At 29.1% G+C, this 21867-nt stretch overlaps 1 protein-coding gene across 3 annotated transcripts in view; it reads left to right on the top strand.

Moving 5' to 3' along the window:
• LOC129983642 (protein outspread-like) overlaps positions 1-21867 on the top strand; it is a 178423-nt gene that overhangs the window by 135819 nt on the left and 20737 nt on the right. For all 3 annotated transcript variants that reach the window (XM_056093189.1, XM_056093188.1, XM_056093190.1), the window contains one exon: positions 21374-21439. In XM_056093189.1, the coding sequence (XP_055949164.1) occupies positions 21374-21439 (66 nt within the window). The remainder of the gene's footprint in view (positions 1-21373; positions 21440-21867) is intronic.

The following is a 21867-nucleotide window of genomic DNA, read 5'->3' as shown; positions in this document are numbered from 1 at the left end:
ACGGTATAGTTGTAGTCTCAAGACAGTATCGAATTTTATGGATTTAAATCATCGCATTTATGAGCAATCATTGCATTATTGAGTTTGCATTCATGCGGAAATGCAGATTGATAGGCGGTCAACCATTTGACGAATTTGGTTCAAAATTTGAAAACTATCTATATTTTAAATACGAAGCTTGTGTACCAAATTTTATCTACCTAGCTCTTTGAGTTTTGTAGTTATTAAGTTCAACTTGTACTCGAATAGCCTTACTGACGGATTTCCTGTGTATGGATTTTGCTTTAAAGAAATCTGCAAATTGGGTCATTATTCCATGTACCAAATTTCAGCCGTCTAGCTGAGAGCGTTTCTGAGTTATTTTCGCAGACACGATTCAATGTCAAAAATGTACTTTCGGAAAAGTTTGAAAATTTCAAAATCGATTTTTTTTTTTTTTTTTTTTTTTTTTTTTTAATGATTACAATACTTTTTCTATAATTTGTATACGAGAGAGTAGAAATGTGTTTTGTTTTTTGAACTTGGGGAGATCTGAAAAGTGGAATTAGTCAAAACTTGGAGTTCGATTTTTTTTTTTTTTTTTTTTTTTTTGACGATTCTAATGCTTTCGCTTTGAATTCTTTATACACGAGGAGTGAATAAATTTATTGCCGCAAAGTTTTGAAATAATTTATTGTATTTATTGCGATTTTTAATTTAAATGTTTCGCTCTGGTCGGTGTAAACCTAATCAGAATGCAATTTACACTTATTATAGGCAAGGGGACAACATTCGATGATAATAATTATAGTAATAATAAATCATTACTATCATTAGTAAATCATTTCAATCATGTGAAAATTTAATAATGGAAGACGACAATCGGAATTAATTAGGAAAAAGGAAAGATTTGTGCTTCGATTTAAAAAAGAAAACATTTTATTATTCCAAGGTGAAGCAAAAAGTAAATATATACCGAATCAGTACTAAATAAGTGTTCAAGTAGTTGATAGCGATTACTTGATAAAATTTAATCATACTAGAAATTCTTTCTTAGTTAAAAACGCACGTTTAAAAATAGTCGGAAAATAATAATAATAAAAAAAATTAGGGATAAAAATGTAATGATAGTTGTTTTATAGAACATACTGAAATACTCATTATGAAGCTACTGTTAAATTTCAAGTGAAATCTTTTTTCTTTACATTCAACGAGATTTTAAGAAACCTACCGAGTCGAAAGAACTTAACGAGACTCGCAGACGATCTAGTTCTTTGTTAGTGGTTTTTATTGCTTTTATTATAGATTATTTAAACAATGCAAATATGACATCTACTCTTAACATCTAATAAAAATATTATTTATTTATAATTTATTTTGCTTATTGCATGCTTTTAAAGTCATATTGCATCTATGTTACGAATATTTTTTAAGTTAATTAATTATTTATTTTTAAAATTTAAATTAAGACTTTTTTTTGTACTTTTAGTGTTATAATTTTCCTTTTATGACTTACCCTTAGGTTTTTATTGCTACAAATTTAATTTTCATTTAATACAGGAGATAATTTGTACTTTTTTTTTGTCTCTATGATCATATAGTATTTTTAAATTTTCGTGATTTGAAATTATATCAATCGACTAAGCGAACAATTTTAATTAAATTCTTTGAAAGTGACTCGATTTTTTTTTTCTCAATATGAGAAAAATTTATTCCAAGTATCTTATAAATTTCATAATTCATTGATGTAAATATTATTTGAATCCATAATAATTATGATAAAGACTTAAAATTCTTTTAAATCTAAATCTTTCTAAAATCCTTTAAAAATTTTTTTATTTATTTTCAATTAATTTATTCATCACTTTATTATTTTAAAATGTAGTAAATAGTTTAGAAGAATATGATTAAAATCAAAATCATAGAAATAATTTCTGAAAACCTTACATTATGTGAAATTTTCTTTTAGTTTTTTTTAAATAAATTTTTCAGTAGATAGCATAAATTTGTAAATATTCATTAAAAATTAAAAATATTATGTGATTAAAACATGAATTTGGTTAATTCCACAAGCTTTTACGCTTTTATTTTGGTCTCCACATTTTTACTGTGGTGCACTTTGCTAAAATAGAACTATCGTGACTTGGAATCGTGACGAATCAAATCAAAACGTATTAAAATAATGCTTTTTTAATACTAATTTAAGCATTTATTATTATTTTTTAATTTTTATTTTTCTCTAAAAAAGTTTTAGAAAGCAAAAAAACAAACTTCCAATTTTTAGAACTATTTAATCTTTCTGGAATTACTCTATTTTACTGTACTGTGGTTCTTATTTCTATTACTTTATTAAATTAAGTATTATTTGAAGCATGGATATGATGGGCAAAATGCATTTTCCCACTAGTTAGTGTTAAAGGTAATAATTAAAATATGATAGTATGCAATTTGCAATTATAAAATTTCATTCCTATAAAATCAGAATTCATAAAACTTCAAACTTTTAAAGTTGGCCTTAGTATTTCACAATATGAATTTAGTGTCAAACAACAGTTTGATGTCCGACAACCAAGTTCAAGTGCTAGTTAAGTTCAATAAACTTCATTTTCCTCTTTAAAAACAAGTCTTACTGAATTCACACGCTTTTTTGACAAAACACCTTGAATGTTTTGAGAAAATTACGCCTTTTCAAAGATCCTTCATTTGCTGTTTATTTCTTTCATAAAAAATTTTGCTTTAAAGTATGCAGGCTGTTTTCTGCCTGACTATTTTTCTTGACTACGTTCATTTTATTTTGTGTGCGATTTTTTCCTTTTGGAATCACGTTATGCAGATTATTATTACTGCTATGGAATTTCTTTCTCTTCTATATCGTCCTTTCTTTCATATATCGTTTTTCTCATAATATCCATATTCGAAAGCGGGACCTAAAATATTTTTCTGGTTTATTTAATGGATTAAAAAAAAAACTGGATTGGCAACAAAGCATCGTTCACATTTGTGTTTCAGCTATCATGAATAAGGCTTCAAATTTTAACGTTTCTGCATGCGTTTATTTAAATTACCAAGTTTCATGCTTGTAAATATATAGTTTCAACATCATTTTTTCACGCATTCTGAGAGATCTGTGCAACCATTTGTTTACGGTGATAAAAAAATAATAATGTTTTCAGAATTTGACTATCGATTAATAGATAAATTTTAGTTAAAATTTGATTCGTTTTGAGAGGCGCCATCTGGCCGTGAATTTGAAAAGAAACCTCTAAAAAATTTCATAATATTTGTAATATTGAATTGTGAAATATATTAAAGATTAAAACATAGAAAATAATGAAAGTAAAAGTGGAAAACTAAAATCGTTTTATTATTGATTGAAAAAATAGAAGATATTTGTAGTAGATAGACTTGTACGATATAGGCACTGAAAGATATAAGCAAATAAAAATCACATTGGATATCGCAAGACAACGTCTAAAAATATTACGTAAAAACACACCAAGCAACGTATTTGCTTGGTGTGTTTCTATTTCCTATTAGCGCTATTTTCACCGGATTTTTTTTATATAAAAATTTACTTTTTAGTAATATAAACATACTTTTTCAAAAATTATTTTTAATATTTTTATCAAAGCAAACTTAAAATACGTTCTAAACTCTGATAAAATCTTTGAAAACTAATATTTATTCAGCGTTGCTATTTAAAACTTTTCAGTTCGCTGAATTTCTGTTATTTATCTTAATGGAAGTGAATGACGTCAAACAGACGAAAATATTTAAAAACATCTGCGTATAAACTTGATATTGTCTTTTTTTATACAATCTGCAAAAAAACTGCAGATAGATGTTTATGTATATTTAAAAAGGAAAGAGATTTTGTATAATATGCGAGTTTGGGAGATATTTCAGTCATCGAAATCTGAATGTATAAAAGCATTTTGCTTTGTAGGGAAAGCTACTAAATATCATATTTCTTATTTTATGTCTCACCATTTTATAATGATGCCATCTACGTATCCCGAATCTTATGCAATTATATTCTATAAAAATCTATTGGTCGAAATTATTAAGGTAACGATGCTAGTTATGTGACCATTTATATGTATTTAATAAAATAAAAATATATTGTTTACTGTACCGTTTAAATTGCAATATTTCTTCCATGATTTGCTATGTTAATAGAGCGTATTTGGAGCGAAAAAGGATTAAAATTCAAAACAGTTCTGAAAATTCTTCTATTATTTAAATGCTGGAAATATTTATCATCATAATTTGTAACCTAAACTAAAACAAAGCTATGTTTAGATGATAAATGGCGACTTAAGTTTTAGCATAGATAATTGGTATTTGAAAAAGATGAAAAGCATGCATGGGTCAAGAAAAAATAATAAATGAAGCTGAACAATTCAATTCTTTGATTTTTTTTTTTTTCTTCCCCTCCAATATGGGCATGAGAGACTTTAAAAAAAAAAAAAAAATCTTTTCATGAGTACGTCATATAAGAATACGCAGTAAAGTTCCATTTATTCGTTTTTGAAGATATTGGTGTAAAATGAAGTATAAATAAATAAATAAAAGCGCAAAATCGAAATTTTAATAAACAACAGTAATTATTACAAGTTTATTTTATTGATGCAAATTCATATAAAATTAATGTAAGATTTTCTAAGCTAATGCTAGTATGTTACTTGTACTAAACATAATAGCTAAATTTTAAAACTAAGCGTTTATATAAAAATTCAAAAAAAATTAAACCTTTATACCCTCTTTTGAGTACACATTATACATTTTTTTTAATTTTATTTCTCATGATTCATGTATATTTGAGCAATGTTCTTTCACTAATATTTTGACAATCAAATTAACTTTTTCTGTGGAAGCATTGAGTCTTTAAAGGAAGGTTGGAATAATTTCTTCTCATTCTTTAGTCAGTTTTTACTTAAATATACGAAGAGAAAATATTGAAATTGTCAAAAAATTCGAACTGAAGATTTTGTCGAATTTCTATGTTCCAGGCCATCTTTAGTCCGAAAAACACATTTTTAGATTTTTATTTGGATTTTTCTAGTTCAAGAGCCATGGTTGTGACTATGCTGCGCCTAAACAGGGTTAAAATCATATCAATGTAAAATAGTCATAACTGACTGGATAGTATACAAGAATACTTAAAAATACAAACAAGATTTAAATGAGTGGATAAAATTTTATAGACTTTAAAAATGCAAAAATCTGTGCATATGGTGTCTTATCAAGTAAAAAAAGGTAAAGAAATGTTAGACTTTTGAAAAAAAAAAAAAAAAAAAAAAACCTGCAAACGTTTGAGCATTGAGATTTGAGCATTCAGATGGTATATTTTCAACGGACTTTTGACAATATTGAGAATACAGTAGCGGTTGTTCACCTAGCGACAAGTGAATGTGGGTGAATGTAGTATGCCTAGTGCGTAAACGAGTTAATACTGTATCTGCTTTTCGATTCGGTAATTAAGACAACAGTTGCCCCTGAGCAGATCATTCCCGATGGTTTAATAAGTCAAAATATCATTATTCTTGTTCGCATATTACTCGAAAGTAATTTCTCCCTATCAAGAGATTTTAATCATCTTCAAAATCAAAAACGATATATTCCCTTTTTTTTTTTAATCTTATAAACAAAGTATTTTATCGTTATATTATTGGTTACGAATGAATCATGTTTGATGAAATATCGATTGAATGAGAAACTTATAAATAATGCTTTCTTATATTTTAAATTTCGAAGAATTCAAAACGGCATTGCAGAATGTCCTTAAAAGGAATAAATATTTTCAAATAACTCATTTGAAAATAATATTTAATAGATATGCGTTTAAAAGAAATTAAGTATTTTGGGAATCGGTGAAATAGACCAAAACAGGATTAAATAATAACATTAAAAGATTATTTCTGAGATTAAAGTATTATTGTTTGTCATTTAGAGGATTTCATAATCATTGTAGATCTGAGGCTGTGGCCTATATTTGGATGGCAGCACAGTTTGAATTCAGATAATTTTTTTATATATCTTATGGCTTTTATATGGCTTAAAATCTTGAAATTGAAACTAACCCATTATCCAGCATTTTATCGTTTTAAATTTATTGTGTTATTTGTCTGCATTATCGAATGTGATAATAAAGATTAGAATAGTGGAGTAGCCGTTTCAGAGTTGTGTTTTCTTGGTCTTTTACTAAATTGTGTTATATGATGTTTTAAAGTTTTAAAAGATATGATGATAGTCACAAATTGCACAAAATATTTTGTAATATCATCTAAAAATCTAATCTCTTCTTACTTTTTACTGATGTTGCATCAAAATCAGGGTATATGCAGGTTATGTATAATCTTCCCTAAAATGTGCAATCAAATTCTTAACTGTCGAAAATATTAACCTTTGGCGTGAATTTACTGAATCTATCGCATGATTCTTGACGAATTTTTTGGCGATTTATCCCTGGCATGCGATTAATAGCATCCGAAAATCGAAACTGATTCCCAACCAATTAGATCAAAATTCCCCCCCCCAAAAAAAAAACAGGCAAAAAACAGTTGTTAGTTAAACCTTATATCGATTTCCGCAAATTTAAGTCATTGTGTTTTTGAGTTATCGCGTTTATATGCTTTTATAAGAACAGACCGATCGACGGCCAATTGCTTTTTGAATTTAGCTCAAGCTTTGTTAGGTGTCTATACTATAGATGTTAAATCTGTGTACCGAATTTTAACTGTCTGTCTCTTTTCGTTTTGTGGTTATCGTGTTAACATATATACGGACAGCCCGACAGACAGCTTTCCTCTAAATAGATTGTTCTTCAATAATTGGATAGAAATCTACAAATTTAATGATAGATCATATACCAAATTTTATCATGATAGCTTAAAGCATTTTTCAGTTTTCTTGTTCAAAGACACAGGCATAATTCCAAAAAATGTGTTTTCCAGATATTTGAAACGTGTACATTCATCAAATAACACTTTATCAGGAAGTATGCGAGAAAGTCACTCCTGTTCGTTTTGAAGTACTAAACTGAATTTTAACCATTTTCATGAAAACCCATGCCGTATCTTTTACATACGAAGATGTGAAACCTTTGAATTGGAGATTAAAAATTTTTGCATATTTTATTCCGACAATAGTGTAAACAACTTTTCAGTAATTTATCAGAAACGTTTTGCTATTGATAATAAATTTTACGATATTATGACATAATTATTATTATATAGTTAAGATGCTGTAAATAATGAACTATTCAAGTAAACGCGATTTTTATGTTATCATATTACTTCAGTTTCGATTATTATAAATTTGGTGCTACTCTATTTCCAAAATATTTATCTCGGCAATCTGATATGATGATTTTAGAAAAGTAATTTGGCGAAAATAAAATAATTGATTGAGTTCATTAACTTTTCGAATCTGCGTGCTACTTGAACCACGGGCTCGAATACGTTCCGGATTCATATTAATGAACGCAGCTGACAGGAGCCAAAATCCTATTAATTAATAGCATATGGTGTTATAAATAAATCAGATGAGAAAAGATAGCCACTTATTAAGTCGTGACATCTCCAGGAAAAAGGGGACCGTTATGTCATCTGAATAATAATCGAACTTCCATCTTCAGTGAGTGAGTCCAATGACTTCTTAGAACCGTTTCGCTGGGTAATCGGCCCGCCTCGCTGCTTTCCGCCGATCAGGAAGTGCACAAAGATGTTGCAGAAATTCAAAGTAATTATGTATCGTCCATCTTGCCTCTTCTTCTTTTTGATGAGCCGCCAGTATGCAAATGCATCGGGACTGACCCCGATTTTTGCAGCAAGTGGTGCATCCCCTTCCCTAGATTAATCTTTTCTCCTAGCTTCGGTTATGTAGCACAAATGTATTGAGGTGGAAGAAGAGTCTGGTGTAAGTGGAATAATGTACGAAAATTAACACAATGTATCTGAGTAATTTGTATCTGGTTTATTTAAGGGATTTGATCGACTCATTTTACGGAATTAGGACGAAAAGTCGATGATTGTCGCAAATTGCGTTGTCTCACTTTTGTATGAATTCTATTTTGCAACCTCAGAAAGGTTTAAGTGGTTATTCAGACTTGCTAAAGTTTGTCATTTTATCTACACAGACTTTGTCAGTCTATGTTGCTTTTTCAGTTTGTTTTCTCTCAGTATTCAAAATGAATCAAATGTATAGTTAGTTTATTTGAAGCAAGTTTACTGAAGTGCATAATAAGTTGGCATACTTGTGTATGAACCCTTTTTTTCAATTTCAGAAAGGTTTAAATAGGTATTCAATTATGCCGAAGTTTATCATTTTATTTTATTTACACAAAGTTGGTCAGTTTATGCTGGTTCGTCAGTTTTTTTTTTTTTTTTTCATTATTCGAAATTAATGAAGTGCATAATAAGTTTTACCTGAAGCAAAAATAAATAAATAAATAAAAATTAAATTAAATTAAAAAAATCCCAGCCCTTGCTGAACATTTCGTCAAAGTAATCTTTTCCACCCAACTCGGAAATAAGTAAAAATGAATAAAGATTTTGTTTGAGAACAAATTTGGAAGAAAGCCTAAAAAAAGTAGTTTATTCATTATATCACCAAAGGGAATGATAATTATAAAATTTAAGTGTCGTATTAACATTTTTTTCCCGTAAAAGTAAATCATTCTTTAAAGATAAAGATTTCAGACCCCTATAAATAAAGATTCTTTTAATCATTTTTAATGTTATTTTTCAAGGAAAACAAAGGATATCGATATGTTAATATTAAACCTCGGAGAAAATTATCTTTTATACTTACATTTAAAAAACAAAAGCTCCAGTTTAAAAAAAAAGTTAAATAGCTTCATTGTTGCTCGCAATCGGAAATCTTTATCAAGTCACTCTTTAGAAATATTTTCTGCAAAATAATGCTTTTTTTCTACTTTTTTTTTTTTTTTTTTTTTGCAACTTTTTTGAAAAGAACGTTTCCTATTCGTCTCTGGAAAAGTTAAATGCCACGAAGATGAAATAGATTACATTGTTTAAAAGTATGGAAATGTTTGTTCTAAGTGATTAAAAACTGGATGTGCACAACGATCCCCCCCCCCGCCTGTATCGGAATCTTTTTACCCTCTATATCGATTCTCCTCCCCCATATCTGAGTAAAAACTTAATGCTAGAAGCAGCTATTTTATTATTTTTTTTCTCTGAGTATATTTTGTAAACTTGAGAATACAGCAAATAATCTTATCTAGATTTCATAATCTTATAACATGTCGATACGACTCATCACTTACCGCAGGAGATACGTCCTATTTGGGAACTCTGCTGATTATAAACATGCGGTATCTCAATGTATTTGCATAAAAAAAATTTGTAGGAAAAGACTTCATTGTAATAAAGAATAAATATCAAAGTAAGCTCTGAATTAAAAATCAAATAAGATAAAAAATAAAAACTAAACACTACAAAGTAACTTCAAAAGTTTTATTAGTCAAAAGTTTCATTGAGTCCTGACTCGTAACCAATTCGTAAAAGTGGTTTCTTGACCTTAAAAATTGTATTAAATGAAATGGCTTTTGAAAGTAGTTCTTAAATACTTCCAAATTCTGAAATAGGAGAGTAATGAAAAATTTAATAAGAAATTAGACAAACATTTCTGCGTTCTCGCGTTGTAGCGCAATCCAAAAGCTATTTCAAGTTTTAAGGGCAGAAAGTTTTTCAGTATAATTTATTGACTGGCATGATATATGCAAATTGTATTTCGCGATATGATGAAAAATCGTTCAAAACCTTCTACATACTGTTGCTACTTACAGTTACCCAAATGTTTACCGTTCGGATGATGGGTGCTGTCTAAGAAAGGATTTTTCAAAGTTTTAATTATATTTTTAATTAAAAACTGATCAAATTTTTAACATTTTTTCCTCAATAACTTTGGAGTGTATTATTGCTCAAATGTTGTTTTAACATCCCTTTAAAATTTGAGGGTTGGGGGGAGATTCAGTGATATCAATTTTATTTCTGCCCAATATTTTTCTCCAATTATATAATATATTACAGCTATACTTTTTATTACTTTGGTTGCAAGATTTTTTCACACGAGCTCTGACGATATTAAAACACATTTTAAGTATACGCTTTATTATAATTAAGAGCAAATTTAACGAAAATAAATATTGACGAATTAAACCTAAATCAGTATTGTGTTTCGTTTCGGCTTGGGGATTAGAATCTTCTTCAAATTTTCTTTTTTCAGTTATCTTTCGGCGCTTTAGAATATAGATAATCGGGTGTGAATTCTGAAATTTATAAAGCTCGTAACCTAAAACCTGACCGGATACGGGTGAATGATTTTTATTGTTCGAACCGGAAACGGCACTTGTAGGGGTCTGATTTAAAGTCACTTTTCATCAACACTCTCTAAACTTAATGATCGAGAGGAAAAGTATTCTTAAACTTGTTTTTTTTTTTTTTTTTTTTTTTTTTTTACTATTTAAAGGAAAGAAAGATCCACGCTTCCTGTTCCTATATTCATTTCCACGTTGAAAACATAAATGCCGGCTTTCCTAAACACGTAATTATCTGTATTGAAATTTTGTTGAGAAAAAACGAAGCAGTTTGAAATAGCATCAAGCCGTAGCTTTTGCAATTATCACCCAATGCTAATGGATGTTCGTGATTATTAGAAGTAACTACAAGAAATACTTCAGCCATTATATGTAAATAAAAAAAGCTTAACTTTTTTCTATTACCAGTGGAGCTCAATCCTTTATGAAGTGCAGAAAAATTCCCACGAGTTCGCGTGTTGACTGATCATAAAAGTTACAAGTGAAATTATATCGACTGTCTGTCTTCCTGTTTCATAAATAGATTGTACTATGTGTGAAAGAAAGTTGGTACAATCAGCTTGAAAGGAGACGAGGGGTGTCGATCACTTGTATGATTTACTCGATCATTTGCTGTGCACTTTCGCTTTGTGTTCTGGGATCATCTTTTCATTCGAAAGCCCATCGCGTGATCACTAGTCATTTTTGTTCAAATGAATTGGGACTTGGTAGTACTATTCCTTTGTTTCATATATTGAATCGGAAATTTCCTTTTCATTGTGTTTTTGCAATCTACGAGCATTTCAACTATATGATTCAGCACTACAAACATATCAGACTTAATCAAAATCGGAAGTACATTATAAAAAGGTTATACTCTTGTTAGGGTTAGCTCTTATATCTATAATAACTTATAAAAAAAGACGAATAATTCGTTTTTTCTGTGAAAATTGTTAAATAAAAAAGCGGAAGGGAAATGATTTAAAACTCGAAAACAATAATAAACTACAAAAATTTGTAGCAGCTTTAGCTTAAAACATTAATAATAGAAAAACTGAACAAGCGATTCAAGGGGAATAAGATATAATGGGAACTGCTTAATTGTGATCACTGCTAATTGTTATTCATTGCTTTATATTATCAAAATCGTCTGGTTCTGCACTAATTCAAATTGATTAAATATTCAAATTTAATAATTAATTAAAATATTCAAATTTACACAAAAATATTTGTTTAGTATGCTCACTAGATCGTTTGAGGTTGTAAATTTTGAAATTATTACTTGAATTTAATTATTAATTAAAGATCCTTTAAGACTTAAACATTCTTCATTTTCAATCAGGTTGACGATTGATGTTTGTGGAATTATTTGCTCACCTTGTAAGGAAACATTTTAGAGGTATCTTTTTCATGCGGTTCATAATTTTTTTTATCTGGAGTAGAGCGATATAGATTGATTGAAACAGACAGTCAAGCTGTCAAATCTGGCTTGAAATCTCTTGAAAAGCCGCAACTCGGAAGCCTGCTATTGAATTACGATATCAAAAATGAATTAAAAAGCACTTTGAGAGTTAAAGACAAAGTTGAAATTCTTAACCAGTATAAAAGTTTATTTAAAATTAATCAATGCAATTCTGCGTCTAACTCTGATGAAAATTCCTCAGGCTCTTCTTTTTGAATCTTTCAAAAGTCGTGAACTTTTTGTAAGAAAGATCAAAGAAATCCTTCGTTGGGCACTGGAGTAAATCCAATCCATTGATGTTTCGAAACCCAACATGTAGCATCGTTTAACAATAATTTAAAACAAAAACAGCAGGAGTGGTCACTTCGAAGCTTTCTCAGACACTCTCTAATAAAGGTGTTGTTCTAAAGAACACGTTGTATGGCATTGGCATGCAATAGTTACGAAATATTAGCCTTTTGCATGAATTTAGCATTTTTACTGATTCAGTTGTATCATCCTTGGCGTATTTTTTGGCGATTAATCCTTGGTATATGGTTAATAGTATCCCAAAGTTAAATTTGTGATTTAGACTCGTTTTTCTCAAAAGAGTGACACCAAAATTTTGCCATAGAGCGGCAATTGTAGTCACGAAATCACATATCAAATTTGATATATTTAAGTCTGTGTTTCTGAGTTAACGAGTTTACATGTTTCTAGATCAATTCTACAATACTTTTTTATTCATCCAAGTTAGCGATACATTAATGAAGTTTAGCTATAAATATCGAATTCTCATTGAATATTTTCATTAAGACATATCATAAACCATTCTTAGAAATTTATCGTAAGTAAGGATCAGAACTAAAACCTGGCTATTTGCTTCTGCTAAATTATGGAAATAAAATTATTCGATTATGTGTGACAATTTATTTCGAATCATTTTTGTTCGATATGCCTCTCTCCCCGTATCTCTGAAAGATTCGAGGTAAACAGATTGTCAAATGGCTTACCGAATTTTTTGGGTGTTGCGAATGCCCCTTTATTGCCACTAATGACCATAATTACTGTTAGGTGTATACTAAATCACCTTGACTAGAAGGGGGAAATAACCGTATTTGTAGCGCCCTTATTATTAATGAATGCTTTGCGAAATTTCTAAGGTGTTACTGCGCATTGTTGGGACTTAGAGCTGAAGAATTCCCAGAAAAAGCCATCCGTCAAGTGAATGATTTATAATGATGCTGTCCTATTAGTGTCATTGGAAGTCATTATCTCGCATTAAAATTATAACCGACTGCTCAAATGTAGGTTGCCGATGAATCGAAATGAAATATTAATAAAAACTTGCTTTACGCTACTGAAATTCAGTGACTTCTATGGGAGAATTGCTTTTTTTTTCTCTTGCACTCCACGTTGAAGCATTTATTGATAGATAAAGTGGATGTCAAGTATGAAAAATTAGTCTTTATCATTTCCGATGTTAGTGTGAAATGCTGTAAAATGAATTGCATCATTTTATTTGATGAATCATTTTTTTAGAGAATTTCAACTTCATTTAACACTCATAATTCGTAATTTTCATTACCTATTCATGTGGCTTTGAAATTGAAGAGTTATATCTGTCCGTCTGTCTGTGGACACAAAAAAAAGTTTTGAGCTAAACGGATGAAATTTCATATTCGAACTTAAAATCAAACTTGCAGATTTCTGTCAAATTTTGAACGAAATCCACTCCGAAGAAGTCTATCTGGCTGTTCGAGTACAAGTGAACTTTATAACTACAAGACGTAAAGAGCATATTTAATAAAATTTGGTGGAAAAGTTTGACATCTAAAATGTAGATTCTTATCGAATTTTGAATCAAATCTGTCGGGCCGTACTTTCGCATGAATGCAAATGCACATACTTAACATGCTCACAAACACAAATACTTAAACATATAAAATTCATTATGTCACTTGTGACTTTAATAGTAGTTTCGTTTCTAATTTTGGTTTCAATCGATCAGTAAAAAAAAAAAGCCTTCAAAATGCATTTCCCATGATAGATTGAGTAAAAAATTTAGTTTTACTCGTGAAGTTTTATGTATCTTAACTATAGTTCGCCAGTGCCATGGAAGGCATTCGCGGATATATCCAAAGTCTACAATTTTATGCTTGGGAATGGGGATAAAATTGATAATGTTAAATAAATTGATAAAATTCAGCATGTTTCTCTATTTGTTTAAAGGAAAGCACACTACTGAAAAGAATGCCGATTACTATGTGCAGAAATAAATGAACATCAAACACTCAAAGAACAAAAACTGTAATTATTGAATCTTAAAGATTTTAAAAGACTCTTTAGCAAATTAAAAGCGCTATACAGTCGTTATAAAGACATTGAACACATGGTATATATAAGAATATAAAAGTTTACATCACAAAATCATGAAAAAATTATGAATGAATAAATTATTTTAAAAACTTAAAAATATACAATTACAGAATCACCAAAAAGGATGCCAGGATACATAATAAGAAATTAAGAATTAAGCTGGTTTTATTTAATAAGAACTAAATTAAAATGTTTAAAATTAAATTGGTTAAAATGTAAAAATTTAAGTTAAAACTAAAAAATAAAATTTAAATGTGTATGTTCATTTGTATCAAAATTTGAAACGAATTCTTAAACGTGTTGTCTGTCTGTATTTTCTTTTCTATACAAATGCTGCAATTTAGAAGCTGAATGGCTGAGCTAAATGAACTTTGGTATGTTATTTTGTCCCGAAAATTATGGACTTGTATGAAATTTCGGCTTCAGTTGGGCAAACAGAAAAAAATGCAAAAATTCATACACCTGTATTTTTTTATACGATTATGAAACACAAATTACACCTTATTAGTAAATAAAAAAGGGAGTCGAGGGTCTGCTGGCTCGTCTTGTGCTTAATTGTTCACTTTGGTACACACATTATTAACATTAACAGTGTCCATATATATCGTCGAGGCCTAATCTTCAATAGTATATTTTATCTTTTGATTATATGTTGCAGTATTTTCTAAAATCATCATTATATTTTCATTTGACATATATGTAAAATTAAAATGTACAATCTACCAAAATTTGTGGAAAGTAAAGAAAATGAACCGATATTATAAACACAAAATAAACGACATAATTTCCCGTTCGTTTCATCCTTCCTACAATATTTGTTTTTTGAAATTACGAACTGTAGGTGAATTAATTTCATTGGTTAGAACTACAGGTAGATTGCTAACGCAGGAAACAACCGCTATTATGAATAGTTCTTACGCACGATGCATGTATGACATTATTGAAAATAATAGTTCTGTTTTTTGTTTCGCCGTGTTTCTTTTAACTCCGTTTGATGACAACCGCATCACTTTCACGGTATGAAATAGCTAACATTTAATTTTAAAATATTTTAACTTTGGCATTTGATTTTTTCTCTCATTTTACATCATACGGGTCATTTCTTATCTTACATCAAATTTATTAATCCGTTTTTATCAACCAATAACCTTTTTATTCTGCAAATTTTATTGCTAGCAATTAATAATCTGTTTGGTATAGTTTATCAGCTGCATTATCACCGAATTTAGTTCATCTAATTTTTGGCTATTAAGCTCAATGACATTTCGAATTGACAGGATGTCGAATGCTGCGACCGATCTTATTACCAATCGATGACATCATACCTGTTATCACTCTTCTAAGACTATTAGAAAGAACTTACGTTTTTCAGTGCATCGAATCATTATCGAACTATCGATTACTGCTATTTAAAGCAAGAATATTCCAAATATATTATTCTCACATTCACAACTTTTTTGGTTGGGCATAATGATATATCGCGTAGCTTTTCCTGTGCTGTCAGCTTGTATTATTACTGAATATTATTAACCAATTTACACTATTTTCACTTTCTAGTTTGGATTATTCAGATGACTGAACTTTCGATATTGGAATAAACGATTCAGTTGCGCAATCAGCTGTTAGATCCTTCTGACGGATGATTACAGTGTGGAGAATCTTGAATGAATGTCTCTCGAATCCGATTCACTGTAAGAATAATAGGGAGCATTGGGTGCTGGAGGTTAGAGCAGTATGGCCCGCCCTTCGCTTAAGAGAAGTAAAAAACAGGGCCTTCCCCTAACGACAAAATAATGATTGCTAATTACAGGTGTTCTTTCTCCGTTTTTTGACCTTGTAGGGTGCGTCGCACAGGTAAATGGAGTTCTCAACGATGTTTACTTTTCTCCGATTGTGCGTGTGATACATGGAGGTGAGCCGCCACCCGCGTGCTATTGTCCAACTGGATCTTCCCGACCTGAGGGTGGTTCTTCTGTAGCATCCCTCTTTGGAACATAGCTTGCCTTCACAATGAAAGTGAAGGCATTCTTGTAAGGATTGTATTTGGTTTTGTTAAACGGAATGGTAGCTAAAAGTTTTGTTAGTCAGAATTCGAATGCAAATTCGTGAGGTCAGTCAAGTTCGTAAATTAGACCTGGACGAAACCAAAATAGGTTTGATGGTGGACTTTGTAACGATTTTTTTTTTTCCATGATGGTTGACTTTGTACGATGTTCTTGATGATGGTTGACTTTGTAACGATGTTCTTTGATGATGGTTGAATTTGTAGCGAAATCTGCTCATATTATTTCTCCATACTTTTATTTAATTTTTACCATGCTAATAATTTAGTTTTAATGAAGATTAATTGTTTTATATCCATTCTTTATTATATTACAGCTCTGAAAATTTCTATAGCCATGTGTTGTCAGCAGCAATACAATATTTTTTAATGCTTTCAGAATTTAACTATCAACTTATTGATAACTTTATGAGCAAGTGAGAGGCACCATCTGATAGTGAATTCGAAGGAAAATTGATTGTAAAATTTCACAATGTTATATAGTAATGTTCTTAAAGATTAAAAGGTAGAAAATAACAAAAGTTTTTTTAAAAACACTCTTTTATTGGCATGCGAAGAAATAGGAAATGGTTTTAAAAATAAATATTCCAGAGATCAAAATTGAAATTGTGAGTCACTAGAAGGAGATATATTAATACTATAAAAAAATTAAGGTTTTGACTATATTGAAGATGAATTTTTTTAAAGAAAAATGTTAAAAAATGCTTATATTTTTGAATTTTTGTAGAAAATAGTTTGGAAAAACACCTGTAAAACAAAATTATACGAGTTTAAAGGCGAAAAATATTTGGAACATTGTAAGAAATGTATTGAATTTTTTTTTAGTTGGAGGGAGCTAAAGAAAATAGAAAGCAAAAATCTTCTTGTTTACATATTCATCTAATCATTCATTCGAAATCTTGCATATAACTTAGGAACTATAGTTCTTGCATATAGATTAGGAACTTGCCAAGTTCCTGAACTAAGAAATAAGCTGTATTTTTATCCTATCTTTAAATATTGAAATTCAACTAAAAAATAAAATTAATTTTTTTCTTCTTATTTTTTCCATTATGAAGTATTAAAAAAATTATGAAATCTTTTTAAAAGAATAGATGTTTATTCTGTTGTTCAGAAATAACATAACATATTGAAAAATAATTACCTCAAATTTGAATAAAAAATATGCATTAGGTTTTAATTTATAAGATTTCTCGTAATAAATTTTTCAAAATTTAGAATTTGAGGAAATGGCATTTTAAGTTACGAAATAGCATTAAAGCTTACTTTATGCAAATACAAAAATGAATTAATTTCCTAAAGAATGAATGTAGAAACAAAATTCAAACTATTTTATAAAGAAAATATTCGAAATTATGAAAGCCAAAAATAGATTTTTAATCTAAATCTCCTACTTTAAGCTTGATTGAATATCATTTAATAAATTCCCTGGCAGTCATTTAAAAGATATATTGAAATTCCAATTACAGTATTTCTGCCAGTGTCTTGTAATAGTTTTCCTAACAGATTAAATTTAAAAAGAATTCATTTTTTACTACACTAATTAACATATGTTTTCAAAATCCGTTTTCTTCATTATTTAAATTATTTTAACTTCTGTAATAAAAAAGGAAATTTGTAGGCTTTTTCTCCTAATACAAAACATGGCTGAATTATTTCAGTATTTCATTCCGAACACGATTCTTTCTAATTAGAGCTGTAGTGATGCGTTTGGTCATGTACGAAGAAATTAAAAACAAACTGTATTTAAGCTTTTTTTTTTAATTTAAGAAAATTACTTAATTACACATTACTCTTCAGTTACGAGAAACAGATACAAAAGAACATCTGCACTGTTGAAGACCCGAATATTATTGAAAAGAATTTACTTTTCTGCAGATGTACCTCTCATCTTACAATGAAGCTCGTAATAGGATCAATTCTATTGTTGCTGATATAAATAATATTTATAATGGTGCGAAATCCTAATTTTTTTTAACTTACGAATTAATATGTAGCGTCACGTAAACTTTTTTAAGACAATGCATAGTAGAAGATATACTAGAATAACCTTGTTTGGATATATTATTATTATTGTTAATTAGAAACTGGTATGATAGTTAGCAAATTTATAACTTCAAAAAATATAAAAGCAAATTTAATCCTTTCTTTCCCCCTCAGTTGGTTTTTCAATAAGTCCTTTGTTAATTTTTTTAACTGTGCTTTATCTTCCAACTCGTGCAATGAAAATGTATTTTTGTTGCGTAATAATGATTACATGACACAAGCATTTATGAAAATACTTCTGTTTGCAAACATCATTTAATGCGCACGCATAAGATTGCAAAATACCATTCGCGTTTTACGATTGTTCTTCGCAAGAACATGCCCATTTGTTAATTAAATATTTTTCATTCTTATGTTTTAGTTTCTTCTATAGAATAGTTTTAAATCTCGTATTCGGAATATAAAGTTTTTACCTTCGTTAATTGGTTGTTGCATACTGAAGTATTCATGCTTTGTGAACTTGAATGTAGTTTTGGAATTGCTTATATCTTGTCTTAGTCAGATTTTACTTTGATTCCAAGAATTATTTATTTTACTACTCGTTTCTAAGTCGTATGCTTACTGTGCATTTTGCCTTTTTCTTATCGTTTAATGATATTTAAAAAAACGGAAAGTCTCGCTAGATTTCGATCAAAAGTTCAATGGCAGTATTGGTTGCAGCAGTAAGAATTTCCATGTTTTATAATAAGCTGATTGTTTACTTTAAAACAGCTGGAGGGTCTGAAGGTTATTTAAATATTACAACATCGTTACCATTGTTTTTCGCTTCGTATTTTTAAAATCAGATATTATAAAGCTTCTCATTAATTTTTACCAGAAAGCAAATTCGAAGAAAGGTTTCAAAAATCAATTCCAATGTTTCTGCAAGTTCGTTGTTGTTTTGCAAATACGATATGCAAGTAGATGTTAGATAACAGTTTTGTGTAATCACTTTTAAGCTTGTTTGCTGGATATCAACAGTTTTATCTCACGTGGTTTCTCTCTCTGTCTTCTTGGGTGGTGCCCAAATTGATTTCAAAGCCTACTTTAAATGAACGAGATAGGCTGAACGGATTATCAGAAAACTCTGAGAGGCTCTATCCACAAATGGAATCGGACCAATAATCTTGTTTGGCATCCGACTGGATTTTAGATAGATGCTTTGTTTTTGTGGCTTCTCTGTTGATGGAAATGATGTGCTGGTTGTTTGTCGAGATGCTGATGTCGATAGCTGTCACTTGAAATGGATTTAAGCATTTTGCCGGGTTCCTTGAAAATTGTATTATATTTATCCTTTGAAAATTTGAATAGGCAATCAAAAAAAATCGCTGCTCGGCTTATTTCGATTTTTGTGCAGTTCGCGGAATTTTTTTCCCATGTACTTGTCGCCTTTGGCATCAACTTATTTGTTCATATCATTGATTTTTTTTTTTTAGATTTAAATTATTAATATGAAATGTTATTTAAATATTATTTTGCCATTTTATGACCAAAAAAAAAACCTTGAATTTAATTGCATCAATCTACTACAAATTATTGTGAGTGCAAATTAAAAAGTTTTGTGTACATTACGAAAAAAAAGGGAAAATCCTAAAATGTTAAATGTTCAAGGGAAGCAATTTTTAAAAATCTTAAGTATAACATTGGTAAAGCGCGCGGTTGAATAGTTTGTTGAATGATTTTGAGTTTCATCATAGCATCAGAAACAGTTATACAGATTGTGTTATCGAATTAAATTTTAAAAATTATTAAAAATAATAAAATAAATGGAAATGACATCATTAAAAGGGTAATTTTTAAGTTTTAAAAGAGTGCAAAATTTCTTTTTATAAAATAAAAGTGTAGAAAGATATGAACATTAATCCCATAAGCAAATCATGGAGCTTATCTATCTAGTGACGGTTAAACCTTCTATTTTCTCGCTCGATTAAATCTGCTATTTGACAATTATTTCTATCGTGATTTCTTTTTTATAAGACTGAATGGATATTTCGGCGGCTTGGCAAACACTCCAACATTTTTAACAACATTTTTCAATCTATTAATGAGCTAAGCGAAGTTGTAAAATCATTCATTGAAGCAGTCAGAAACATTCGTATGAAAATATGTTTCATTTCATTTTATTTTTCTATTCGACAATAAGTAATGAAAACAATTCCTGTGCCTCGTAATTAGCATACTGCCTAAAACCGCTTGGTTAATGGAGAATCGCCGGCAGATCGATTTGCAAAATTGTTATTAATCTCGTTGAAAATTAGAAATGTAAAAAAAAAAAAATGTAAATACCAAACTCTAAAATTACGGACAATATGAACACTTTCTCCAGTATAATGTCAAATACTTGTTTGTTTCTTTTCTTTCACTTATTATTTAACTGTGTGCAGTATTTAATATACAGTAACATATAGTTAAACAGAATGTATATTAACCTGGAGGCCACTTGTATGGGAAATAATAAATAAAAACACATGCATTTTTACGTAGTTGCTGAAATAAATAAATAAAACCTAAAATAAATTATAAGTATGTGAATTAAATTGACAGATGTGTTTAACTGTACAGCTAAACTGATAAAAAAGAGGGGGGGGGGCTCATAATGTTCTCTGTGCACTTACATTTTAAATAATAACCCTGACGGTATTTTTTAAACAAAAAAATCTATCGCAATTTTTAGCTACAATTATTACAAAGGCTATAGAGGTGATGACAATTATTTCTCCTTTCTAAAATAAAAATGGAATGAGCTTATTCAACGCATTAATGAATAAATTCATAATTAATTAATTAACTGTGAATTCACTCTTTATACCACTTTTTTGATATTCATATTTCCATTTACTTGCTTTATTTCATTTTCTGAGCAAATAAACAATAAACAAGTAAAATAATATAGCAATAAACAAATAATCTAACAGAATATGAAGTAGTTTGCAATTAAAACAGCATTGCAATAAGCGAAGGCTTTTTTTGAAGTATCGTTTGTAAAATGTTAAGATGTTCAGCAATAATGTTGTTTATTGCATGTGATCCTAATCTATGCTTGTAGTAATTAAATCATTTTTTCATTAGATTTTCTATGCAAAAATTGCATTTTTAAAAAATTGATTGTTTTTTAAATGATGCTTATTGAAGAAAAATTCTTAAATTCTATTTTTTCTTTCAGCGATGGCAGAGGAGGTGGTTCGTCCTGTATGATGATGGAGAACTCGCTTATTCCGTGGATGAACACGTAAGATTCTTTCTCCTTTCTTTTAAGAAATTTCATCGTTTGAACTGTTTTCTAAATAAATTAAAGTTTATTTAAAACTAGAACAAGCTGGCCAAAAAGGAGTTTTATTGAAATTTATTGTAATTTTTATTTGTATAGAATAATAGCCCTTTAGATTCAGTTACTTATTGTGAAATTTTTAGATCTTCTACCGCTATGTACCAAAATGGTATATGAATTCATCCGTATAAATTTTATTACTATATAACCTTATTCACATACTATCAATTCATCTAACTTTTTTTTTTTTTTTTGAAAATGCAGTACTTGTATGTCTATTGTCAACTCTCTCTTATTTATTACTTCTAAATTTTGATATCAAATCGGAAATGATTAATTTGTAGTTAACGTATGAAGTTCAACTTTTTTCAGAGACTATTGTTAAAATT

This window comes from Argiope bruennichi, chromosome 9, assembly GCF_947563725.1.
Source record: "Argiope bruennichi chromosome 9, qqArgBrue1.1, whole genome shotgun sequence".
In the NCBI taxonomy this organism is placed as follows: Eukaryota; Metazoa; Arthropoda; class Arachnida; order Araneae; family Araneidae; genus Argiope; species Argiope bruennichi.
The sequence above is the reverse complement of the archived record's forward strand: the minus strand, read 5'-3'. Positions and strand labels throughout refer to the sequence as shown.